The following is an 11,594-nucleotide window of genomic DNA, read 5'->3' on the forward strand; positions in this document are numbered from 1 at the left end:
TGTGGTAATGGGTGTCTAGAGCTTGAGCTTTGAGCTGGCCTGAAACTTCTGCCACACTTATTGAAAACATAAAGAAATGAAATAGCAAATTTATATACAAGGATAACCATGGGAATTCCTCCCAGGTGAGCTTGTTTTGAGTCACTAGCTTGACTACCTTTTCTCTTGTACAAGTGAGAAGGAGTATCCTTCCCACCTTCAAGAGTGATGGAGAGGACCTGAGAGAGTAGCTCTTGGAGCTTGATGGGATCGTTTCGAAGCTGAGGAGTGATGATGGCTCTTGTACTTGAGAATGGCTTAGACCTGCCCTTGCACTTGATCTTGTACTCAATGGCTCCATCCTTGAGCTTCATTGGGTGGAGAGTGAGAGTCTGAGGAGTCTTATCAAAAGGTGGAGGATGAGGTTCTTTCACTATCTTCTTCATGTCATGAGCAGCCTTTGCGGCTCTACTCACCTCCTCCCTTTTAGCACTTTCCAAGTGCTCAACACACAGCTCTCGAGAAGATTCTCCAATAAGATCTTCTTTCTCAGGTACAACCACTTTAGCTTGGGTCTTCTCAATGGATGGTTCTTCACAAGTGATTGTTCCACAATACCCAACATCCATTGGAGACTGGATTGGGTAAGAGACAGTCCTGTTCACATTGAGGAGCGTGACCTTCTTGTTTGGGAAATCAATACATGCTCCAACTGTTGTGAGGAATGGAGTGCCAAGGATCAAAGGAACTCTCTTCTCAGTTGTCATCTTCAAAACAGTGAGGTCTATAGTAATTGTGCATGCTCCAATCTTCAAAGGGAAATCTTTGATGAGGCCAATAGGGGTTGTAGAAGATGAATCCCCAAACATAAGAGAAGATGTGTTTGGCTCCATGCTCTCAATACCAAGACTTTTCACCATTTCCAATGAGATCACATTCACACTTGCACCAGAATCAACCAAAGCATCATTCATAGTGATCTTACCAAGGGAGCAAGACAATGTGAATTTCCCTTGAGACTCTAGCTTAGGGAGGGACTGTGGAGGGACTGGTAGATCAATCTTCAAAATAGAGATGTCCAAAAGCTCGACCACTTCTGCTTGGTGGTCTAGAATGTCCTTAATGAGCATCATCTGGACATGAGCGGCTTGCATGTTGTGAATCTATGGAAGCCTTACTCCAATATCACTCAAGTCTTTTCTGAATTTGGAGACCACCTTCTTTTGAGATTTGGTGAGGAATCTCTCTGGAAAAGGGAGCTTGTCATAGGGGGATAGCTCAACCTCAGTGTCTTCCTGCTTCACCACATTCTGCCTCTGATCAGATCTTCTCTCAACTGGTTTCTCAGCCTTGTGCTCTCTGCTCTGCTCAACCTTTGCTGTAACTATCCTGTCAGCTTCTTGCACAATCTTGAACTCAGCTGTTGCAACAACCACATGCTCAACCTATTCAATTTCAGTTCCAAACACCAATCTTTCAATCTCATCTACCTCTCTCTTGTAGGTGGCGACATGAGAAGTGTCACTAGAGAGGAGAACATTGCAATGTTCCCTTGGGTTTGCCTCTGCTTTCCCTGGTAGAGTTCCCATAGGCTGCTTGGAGGATGAAGACATAGAAGCAACCTGGCTCTCTAAAGCTTTGACGTGAGAGGCAAGTTGCATGTACTTGTTGTTCAGGTCAGAATAAGTTCCATCAATCTTGGCATGAACAGCCTTGAACTCATCTCCAATGTCCTTAGCAAATTTCCCTTCAGTTTTTAGGATTTGTTTGAACATAGATTCCATGGTTGAAATTGGAACTTGAGCTTGAGAAGAGCTTCTGTTAGCTTGAGTAGGCCGGTTGCTTTGATAACCACCTTGTTGGTTGTTGTAGAGGGGATTTTACTGGTAGTTGTTTTGGTATTGAAAGTTGGGCTCTTTCTTATACCAAGTTCCATTGTTGTTGATAAAGCACACTTCTTCCTGTCCTTCCAAACCATCAATCTTCTTGATCTCAGCAACCTGCTTTTGTTGTTGTTCTCCAACTGATTTCATCTGATCCAGCTTAGCTTTGTTGGCAAGAAGTAGATCCAGCTTCTCTTCCAAAGACTTGAGCTCTTTCTTGGTTTGCTGATCATCACTTCTGTTGACTCTATCATGATCCTCACTGTATACTGAGTCACTGTTGGCCATGTTCTCTATCAGCTCCTCTACATCCACCTCGTTTCTGCCCAAGAAGAATCTATTGCTGGTTGTATCAAGTCTGTTTCTGCACTGTGGTATAGCTCTCCTGTAGAAGGTACTCAACAAGCTCTCTTTGGAGAAGCCATGGTGTGGGCAATGAGTTTGGTAGCCTTTGAACCTCTCCCATGCTTCACTGAAACTTTCTAAGTTCCTCTGCTGAAACCCAGAGATCTCATTCTTAGTCTTAGCTGTCCTGGAGATGGAGAAGAACTTGTCTAGAAAGGCTTCCTTGCACTCATCCCAAGTAGTGATAGAGTCGCTTGGGAGAGACTTCTCCCACTGTCTTGCCTTGTCTTCCAGAGAGAAAGGGAAGAGCCTGAGCTTCAAAGCATCTTCTGACACTCCATTGGTCTTGGACAAACCACAGTAGCTATCAAACTTGTCCAAGTGGTCAAAAGAATCTTCAGTAGCAAGACCATGATACTTGTTGTTCTCTATGGTGTTGAGCAAGCCTGACTTGATCTTAAAGTTGTTGTTCTCCACAGTTGGTGCTCTGATTCCCAACCTATGACCATGAATGTGAGGGCGATCATAGTTTCCAATAGCGCGAGCTTGGCGATGTGGGTGTTGTGGTGGAAGGTTGGCAGTTCCTTGACCATTTCCCTCTTGGGCAGCTTCCAAGGGGATCTCTCTATCTTGATTCGGGTTCTGATGGTGAGCCATATCAAAACCCAATCTGTTGAAATGAGCCTGTTGCTCCTCTTCTCTCCTTCTTCTTGTATTCTCTCTTTCCAAAGCCCGGATGTTTGGTACTAGAGGAGTGAGGTTTGTAGTCCCTCTACTTCTCATGTTCATACACCTGAAATGCAAAAAGAGGAAGAAGCAGAGCCAATATCACAATAACAAAAAAATGACTTAGTCTCAAGAAAATGACTAAATCCCAATGTCAAAATCACAATAGAACTTCGCAACGGCGCCAATTTGATAACAGGACTTTTCAGGTCCCTATCAAATGAAGTAGTATGTGAGATGTCGAACCAATCCTATGTGATTTCAATGCACTGAGAATACAAATCTATGCTTAATCTAAGTGCAAACAGGTTTTGAATGATGATGTGAACTAGAACTATGCTAAAATGCAATAAAGGAACAAGCTTTCAATCAATCTAGGACAATAGGACTCATGGGGCTAGGCATTTGATTTCAAGTGATTAAGATCCAATCTAAGGGTGGCAAACTTTCAATCAAAAGACTTTCTTAAGTCTAGAACACTGAAATAAGCAAGCTCTATGGTCAAGAAGAATGCTCATTTGCTTTAATCAACTAGACATCAAAGGTCTTTGAGCCTAAAAGATCTAAGCAATCATTAAGGATGAGTCTATTAACTATCTATGCTCCCTTAACACAATGGTCTTTGTGTAAGGTAAGTTTAGAGCAAGCTCTACTTGGTTCAGACATTTCATAAAACACCTTGTGGGTGGGAAATGTCTAGAGCTCTAGATTAAAGAGGTCAACTTTAATCTAGCATTAAGAGAAGTAGACAAGCAAGGAAACAAGAGATCTAACACTAAACACCCTAGATCTTCACTTAATCACCCTAATTACCCTATCCCATGAATCCAAATGGTAACTACTCACTAATAGACATGAATAACCCAAAACCCATGGATGATTGAAGGTTAATCCTGCTTAGTGGTCAAGATTGATCAATAATCACAAGAGATAGAGATGAAAAGAAGCTCAAAATTAAGTCTTTCACCAAAATAGCTAATGTGATTACGGAGAAAACAAGATATCCCTCAAAATTAGGTCTAAAGGGTATTTATAGAAGTCTAAAAACGAGCTAGGTCAACCCAACAAACCTGGGTCAACCCAATAAAAAACAGTCTTTTTCGCCCGTAGCGACCTGGCATCCCGTTACAGTGGTCGCTACGTACGCTCGGGAACCCTCCTAGCGACATGCTCTGGTCGCTACGGCTCTGGTCGCTACAGGGTTGATATGCCTCCAGTAGATTGATCATAACTCCTTCAATACAGATCCAAATGACTTGAAAACACCTCCATTAGAAAGCTAACTCAATTTACTTTGTCTTCCCAAAATTTGAGATTCAAAAGATATCTTTAAGGCCTTAATCCATGCTCTTCTTTCACCCTTTTGACTTTAAACCCCTCAAAATATCTCCAAAGTCACCAACAAGCATCTCCAATATCTGATAGAGACAAATGTAATGCAATGCAACCTAAATGCACTCTAAATGCATGCAAAGGAACAATATAAGGACTAAAATAAAGCTTAAAAACATGTAAATACACAAGTTATCAGCTATTATGTGTTATATCTTAAAATCATAACCGTCATTCTGATAGCTAAAAATTGTGGCCAGATTTAGAATTCAACAACATTGGAGCCCATGTCCCTATTGCTTCTAATCAGACAATGCAACTCCTACTCGGCCTACTCCAACAACTTAGCGACGAGTTCTTCCTTTAACCCAGCTAGATGTTTGGTGGGAAAAGTGTTTATTCCGACCCGAACAATTTATATCGTGCCAAATACGATTCAAACAAATAGTCAGTACCAAATACGACCTGAACTTAATTAAAATTCAAAAACCTTACTCGAATTTCTTAAAACGTGCCTCAATCTACATTGGCTCTAATAGAAGTTAGTCAATCATTAACAAGATAAAACATGTCGTTTTGATATACAGTGAAAAGTGCTAAATTCGACCCAAACGATTTCGGTGGTTCCAAATACAATCCGAACACATGGTCGGTGCTAAATACGACATGAACTCAATTATAATTAAAAAAAATTATCTAAACTTTTTAAAATGTGCATAAATCTACATTGACTCTAACATAAGTTAGTCAATTGTTAACAAGATAAAACGAAGTTGATTTAATATATATTTTTAATATATGTTCATTCTAGGACTTAAACAATGATGTGGTACCTTTTTAAAGAGGTGCATTAACAACTAGACAAAAGTAACCTTTTGAAATATTATTACAAATTTGAAATTATATAAAGTACTATTTCTTTTTCAACGTATTCAATTTTAAAACTTTGGTGATAATTTTTTCTGATTTATATAAATACATAACATGATTTTACTTATCATATCTTTAATAAACTTATATCTTACTAAATATAAATAATAAAATATTTATAATTACACAATCTTAGATATACTTACAATTTTGAAGTTATTTATAAAAATTTCTTATATAGATTATTTTTATTTTAAAAACTTAAGTGAATTTTTTTTTTCAAAATTAATATTACATATTTTGAAATTTTGTTCAAAAATTTTAAGAGGCCTTTTACCTTTCTTTCACTAAGATATCTTGTTCAAAATATTAGACATATTACACAATAACTAAAATATATAAAAACAATCACCAAAGTTTTAAATTGGATAAGATGAAAAAAATTATTAGTTTATAAAATTTCAAATGTCTAATAATATTTCAAAAAGTTACTTTAATCTAGTTGTTAATGTACCCTTTTAAAAGGGTACCACGACACGAATTTGAGTCATGTAATGAACATATATATATATATCAAAACGACGTCGTTTTATTTTATTAACAATTGACTAATTTATGTTAGAGTCAATGTAGATTTAGACACATTTTAAAAAGTTCAGGTAATTTTTTTAATTATAATCGAGTTCGAGTCGTATTTGGCACCGACCATGTGTCCGGGTCATATTTGGCACCACCAAAATTTTTTGGGTCGAAATAGGCACTTTTCACCGTATATCAAAAGGACATCGTTTTATCTTGTTAACGGTTGACTAACTTCTATTAGAATCAGTGTAGATTTAGGCACATTTTAAAAAATCCGGGTAGGTTATTTTAATTTTAATAAGGTTCAGGCGTATTTGGCACTGACCATTTGTTCGAGTCGTATTTGGCACGATCGAAATTGTTCGGGTCGGAATAGGCACTTCTCCCGATGTTTGGTGCCGGTATGTGAGATTGTAATTCCTTTGTAGAAGTATTCTTTTGGTCTTTTGGTCTTTTGGTGCCATGTTGTTTACATGGATTTGGATTTTTAATTGTTGTTAATGCTTTGTATAAACATTTTTTGTGTAATCTTTTTGTCTCTTTTCAAAAAAATTTACGAAAAATTATAATATGTAAGGTATAATTATGTTATAAATAATTCAGTATTTTGTTTAAAATGTGTATTAGTTTATTTAGATTTTATAGTTCAGTATAGTTGCAATGGAATTAGGTTTTAAATTGGATATTGAAAACACAAAGTGGCTAAATTATTAACAATATATAGCTACTATAAAATAATCGTAGCTAAGACTAGCCACAATTATAAAGTGGCAAAACTGTGAGTATATATACCATGATAAAAAAATCTACAATAGCTATGGATGCGAATGAAAATCTACATGACAATTGCAGTGCGGTCTAAATAGTAACAAAAACATATAGATATATAAACATATGTAGATAATTTTTATTAATAAATGTGGTGTGATTCAGTTTATATAACATTTGAAGCCTATATAGCCACAATAAGTCATTTTAAGCTATTGTGGATACAGTCTGCCATAAAAAATCAGTGGCTATATAGAGTCACATTATTTCAAACCATGGTTAAAATAGTCATGAAACTTTTGTGACAAAAATCATATTTATTTAGCTACACCTGATCACCTTTTTCTTCTAACAATGACGCGATAATCATAGTTCTTTTTCGACAATAAATTGAGGTCACTTTTCATATAGCCATGGTTTTTAGCTGTATAGTCACAAAATTTTCTAACTTTAGTGAACATTTTTACTAGAAAATAAAGATATAGAGTCTTATTTTAGGTTTCATTAGAAAACTCAGAACCAAACTAATCATCGGTGTTGTCTCCTTAGGAACATTAGGATAACTTAATTCAGTAACACTAAATTTGGTATTTTGGTTTCATACTTTGTATTTTATTTCCAATTACAACACCAAATTTCATACCAAAATAATATTATATATATTTTAAATTTATTAATTTTTATAATTCTAGTATTTTAACTGATAATAACATTTAGATTATTTTTAATAATTTTATGTTTAAATATTATTTACATTTTATGTTTTATAAAATACTAATTACATTTACTATTTATATTATTAAAAATAAAATATCAAGTATTTAAAATATTTTGTTTTGTAACGATAACATTTAAATTTGACTGTTCATTTTCTTCAGAGTTGAACGATAACAAAATCGATATCATAAGGTGTATAATGAAATAAGACTTTAAGTGGAGTTGGTAACATTGTCGCTGAAGTTTTGAAACTTAATATCATTATTATACTACATTATTTATCCAAATGGTATAGTCGTCTTATTACTGATTCATAGTCTAGCACATTCTTGGTTATTGTTGATTTTCAATAATATAGTATTGATATGTTGTTGCTTGTAATTGCTTACTCTTGATCACTAAATATAAACCAATTGATTCATAAAAATGATACAACAACAAAATATAATACATGTCTCTTACTGTGAAGTCATATTTCTATTATACATTCGCCAAATAGAATAGAACGGAACAAATTTCAAATTGGAGAAGAAGAAGAATCATGAAGCAGAAGAGGGGATATGATTAGCGGAGAAGATGATTAAGTTGTCAGAGTTAATGAGAAGTAGAAACCATTACAGACGGTGGAAAATAAGAAGAAAAAATAGGAGTAGGTAAAGAGATGACGAGTGGTGGCGGTATGGAACGAAATGATAGAGGTGATGAAAAAAAGATGATGACGACAATGGTGGTGGCAACGAATGAAATAATAGATAACAGCGGTGGTGGTGATGTTGCAGATGAAAGTGGTTGAAGTGAAGCAAGAAGTGGAGTATTTAGAGATGAAGAGATGAATTGTAAATTGAGAAAGTACAAGAATATGTAGGGTGTGTGATATGAAGGGTTAGAAAACAATTAATACATAATATATGCACTATATTCTATCCATTATGTTGTTATGGTTATTTTCTAATCATAGTTTTAACGATTATTGATGTAAATGTAAATGTACTTAATGATTTTATTATATATATATATATTTTTTTTTTCTTGTTTTGAAAATATGATGAAAATACAAAATAATACGATACATTTATTTTTAATTATAAATTTAAGCTAATTGGTAATGATAATTTAAATATATTGTTAAAATAATTTGTAACAAAATATATTTAATACTTAATATTATATATAATGTTACATCAAATTTAGTGTAATATATTCATAGAAAATCAAATTTGGTGGAATGTATCATCTTCTATGTGTCATTGAAGGAGATGAAATTAAACTAAATTTAGTATTTAGGTTTTTTATTATATTTGATTTTAGTTATGTTTCACTCCACATACCCTCATAAAAACATAATATAACTAATTATATGTGTTTTTTTTTTGTATTCCAAATAGTTAATCTCATGAGACATGCGTCAACATGCTTCGTTTTCTTGGCGGTTCTTTAAAGAAAAATGCTATAAAAAATACTATAACTAAGTTTTGTTAATCTTTTCAATATTTAACTTTTTCGCTACCTAATTTAATACTCTAACCAAATAATTTATTCATTTTAATACATAAATAAATAATAGAAAAACTTTTGTTAGGTTATTTTATGCAATTTTCCCAAATAATAATTGTATATGGAAAAGAGTATTACTTAAATAAAAATAAAATAAAAAGAGAGGAAAGGGAGAGAAGAGAAGACAACAGCGCATAGGGAGAGGTTAGTATGGGCTCACAAACTTTTATGTATAGTTTCTGTTCTTTTCTTTTTCTTTTCTAATTATTAAATATCTATTGTTTCTTACCAAACTAATCACATAATATAATAACATATTACCGTTATAAGAAAATAAAATATAATATATCTTTGCTTCTATATGTGTGTATGTCCCTTCATGTATATACACAGACAGAACATATGTTCTCTATTCAAACATTTGTTTCTCAGATAAAATCCTCTGAACACTGTCAAGAATACATATCCCCGAAAGAAAACTAAAAGCAAAAAGCCATGGAAGAAAATCAACAAGAAGCTTCGATGCCCCTAGTTCCCATAGACAGCTTCTCTTACAGTTGGCTAGTTAACTTTCCTTCTACAGAAGCTTCCATTGATGATTATCATCAAAATTACGAAGATTCTTCTTCGTCCTCCTTCATCGAAATGGATCCAAGATTGCCTCCTTCAAGAAGATTCTTCATCAACAAAGCCCATGAAAGTAGCTTTAAGTTCGATAACTTTGTCTCCTTCTCCGAAGAAGATCACTCTTTAGTTCATGCCGACGAGCTTATCCGCGACGGCTATGTCGTGCCTTATATATCAAAAGCCACGACAGCAGGTAGGGAGGAAGAATATAAGTCGTTGGATACGAAAAAGGAGAAGAAGATCGAGACACGTGACATTAAGAACAAGTCTCCTTCTAGAAAGTTGAGTGTGTCGAAATGGGTTTTGTTCAAGTATCTTGATTTTTTTACGCCATTGTGTAAAAGATTAAGGAGATGTAGATCCGCTAGATCACCTGGAGATATTGGAAGCGACACGAGGATTCGTGTAACGACGTTGTCCAGAAGCAGAGTTTATTCTGATGAAACAACGTCGTCGCCAAGAATAAGTGTTGCAGATGATTATTACTGGAGAAGGTCTTGTGACTCAGAGAGCTCCATTTACGAAGCCGTTCTTCATTGCAAGAAATCTTTCGGTATGTTATAGATATCACTTGTTGTTTAATTTGATAGTTACTTTTGATCATGTTTTAGTTACTGTTTGTTAATTTTAACAGAAAAATGAAAGTGAAGAATCAATCCATGGAAAAGGAGCAGGTAGGAGTAGAGATGGAGAATATTAAGCTTGAATAAGCAAATTTAACTAGTACTTTACACATGGAGTGGAGAAAGAGCAACTTGTAATGTGTCTTTTTGTTGTTATTATCTCTCTTGAATTAAAGAGATTGATGTGATGATTCCATGTGAATGTGTCATCTCATGTGGATCAAGAATGTTTTTTCTTCTCTTATTTTTTTTTCTTTTTACATGAGTGGGCACATATATTAGGTTACGCAGGGTTGAAAAAAAAAAGGTTACATAGGCATCTAGCAGAATCAAGAAATATTTTCAGGTTTTCTTGGCTATTTTCATCCATGTATGTAAGTTAGATAGTTTATTTTTATATATGTATATCATATATATGCCTACCCATGTTTTACTTTCTGGACCAATTGTGTTTGAATATTCTTTCTCTTTGTGCAAAACTTGACTTTTCTTGTCTTAGAGATGTCATACGGAGATGTCATCATATATTTGCATGATTGAACTCCTTTTTATTATCATAGTTGTGTAACTCAAAACAATTAAATCGAACCCTTGTTCTAAAAATCGCCTGAGGAGACGATTAATCATCCGAGTAAACGTGATGCGGGTGGGTAACGTGGCGAATCGAGTCACTTCGGTTGCATTACGCGGTTGACCGAGTAATGAACGTGGAATAGGTAGAAGTACAAAACGCGGCCGTCTAATGAACAAAATCGCTTCGCACAAAATCGTTGATTCCACGGTGAACTCGATCGAATCTTCTCTAATGACAACTCAGAAACTACATAACTCAAAGACCCATGAATGAATTGATTTATGAACACCGGATGAAGCGACACAGAAGCGCAAGATCTTATCTTAGTTTGGCGACCTTGTTCTAACAATCCAACTGACGAGAAGCCATTCGATGTTTCATCAGCTGTGATAGTTGGCAGAAGCTGACAGATCATTTTGAGGAGAAGACTTTAGCCTGAAACATATGTTTCCTTTGTCCGGTAATCAAGCTTGTGTCATGACAGAAAAAAAAAGGTAGCAAATAGGTTTGTAACTTCGTATATTTCCAGAGAAGAAGAAAAAGGTAATTGACTTGTGGTGTCACTATTTGAGTAACACGTATATCAACATAAATTTGCATAATGATCCCTATAAAGTTTTTATTATTGGGTATTTGACCCTAATATTTCAGCTTTTGTTGATGTTTCCAATAATTTGTATTAAATATGAATAAAAAGAAGTATAGTTATACTTTCTGATCTAATTTGGTACATATTTACAAATCTATGAAGCTTGGCAAAAATGATATTTCATATATAAAAATATATTATATATTAAAATATGAATTATACGTATAAATAGAGTATTATACATATAAAATACAAAAAATTCTTTCCCGCGTATTCTCCGAGTTTTTTCCGCTTTTTTAATAAATCGCTAGGCCCAAGCACACTGCACGCGTAGCGCCCTAGCGAGTTTCCGAATAAGGAATCGAACACAGAGGAAAAAAAAAAGTTCCAAAAACATATCCAAAACGTTATCAATATACAAATCACCTTATTTCTGATCGATCCACCTTAACCACTATTTTGTGGTTTTCTTTACAGTTTATCAT

General features: G+C 34.5%; 1 protein-coding gene and 1 non-coding gene across 2 annotated transcripts; both read left to right on the forward strand.

The window, feature by feature from the left end:
• The first annotated feature begins 2,280 nt into the window (after positions 1–2,280).
• Positions 2,281–2,386, forward strand: LOC130500444 (small nucleolar RNA R71). Its single transcript, XR_008939069.1, has one exon. It is a non-coding gene; the product is annotated as a small nucleolar RNA R71 (small nucleolar RNA).
• A 6,692-nt stretch (positions 2,387–9,078) lies between these two features.
• LOC108839179 (probable membrane-associated kinase regulator 6) lies at positions 9,079–10,406 on the forward strand. Its single transcript, XM_018611997.2, has 2 exons — positions 9,079–9,876; positions 9,958–10,406. The coding sequence occupies exons 1-2, from the start codon at positions 9,192–9,194 to the stop codon at positions 9,963–9,965; spliced, it is 693 nt and encodes a 230-aa protein (XP_018467499.1). The 5' UTR covers positions 9,079–9,191; the 3' UTR covers positions 9,966–10,406.
• The last annotated feature ends 1,188 nt before the right edge of the window (positions 10,407–11,594 follow it).

Source organism: Raphanus sativus, chromosome 9 (assembly GCF_000801105.2).
Source record: "Raphanus sativus cultivar WK10039 chromosome 9, ASM80110v3, whole genome shotgun sequence".
Lineage (NCBI taxonomy): Eukaryota > Viridiplantae > Streptophyta > Magnoliopsida > Brassicales > Brassicaceae > Raphanus > Raphanus sativus.

What these genes read in the sequence shown, in the direction of transcription:
- LOC108839179 (XM_018611997.2), top strand. Translation starts at nt 9,192, where the DNA reads ATGGAAGAAAATCAACAAGAAGCTTCGATGCCCCTAGTTCCCATAGAC.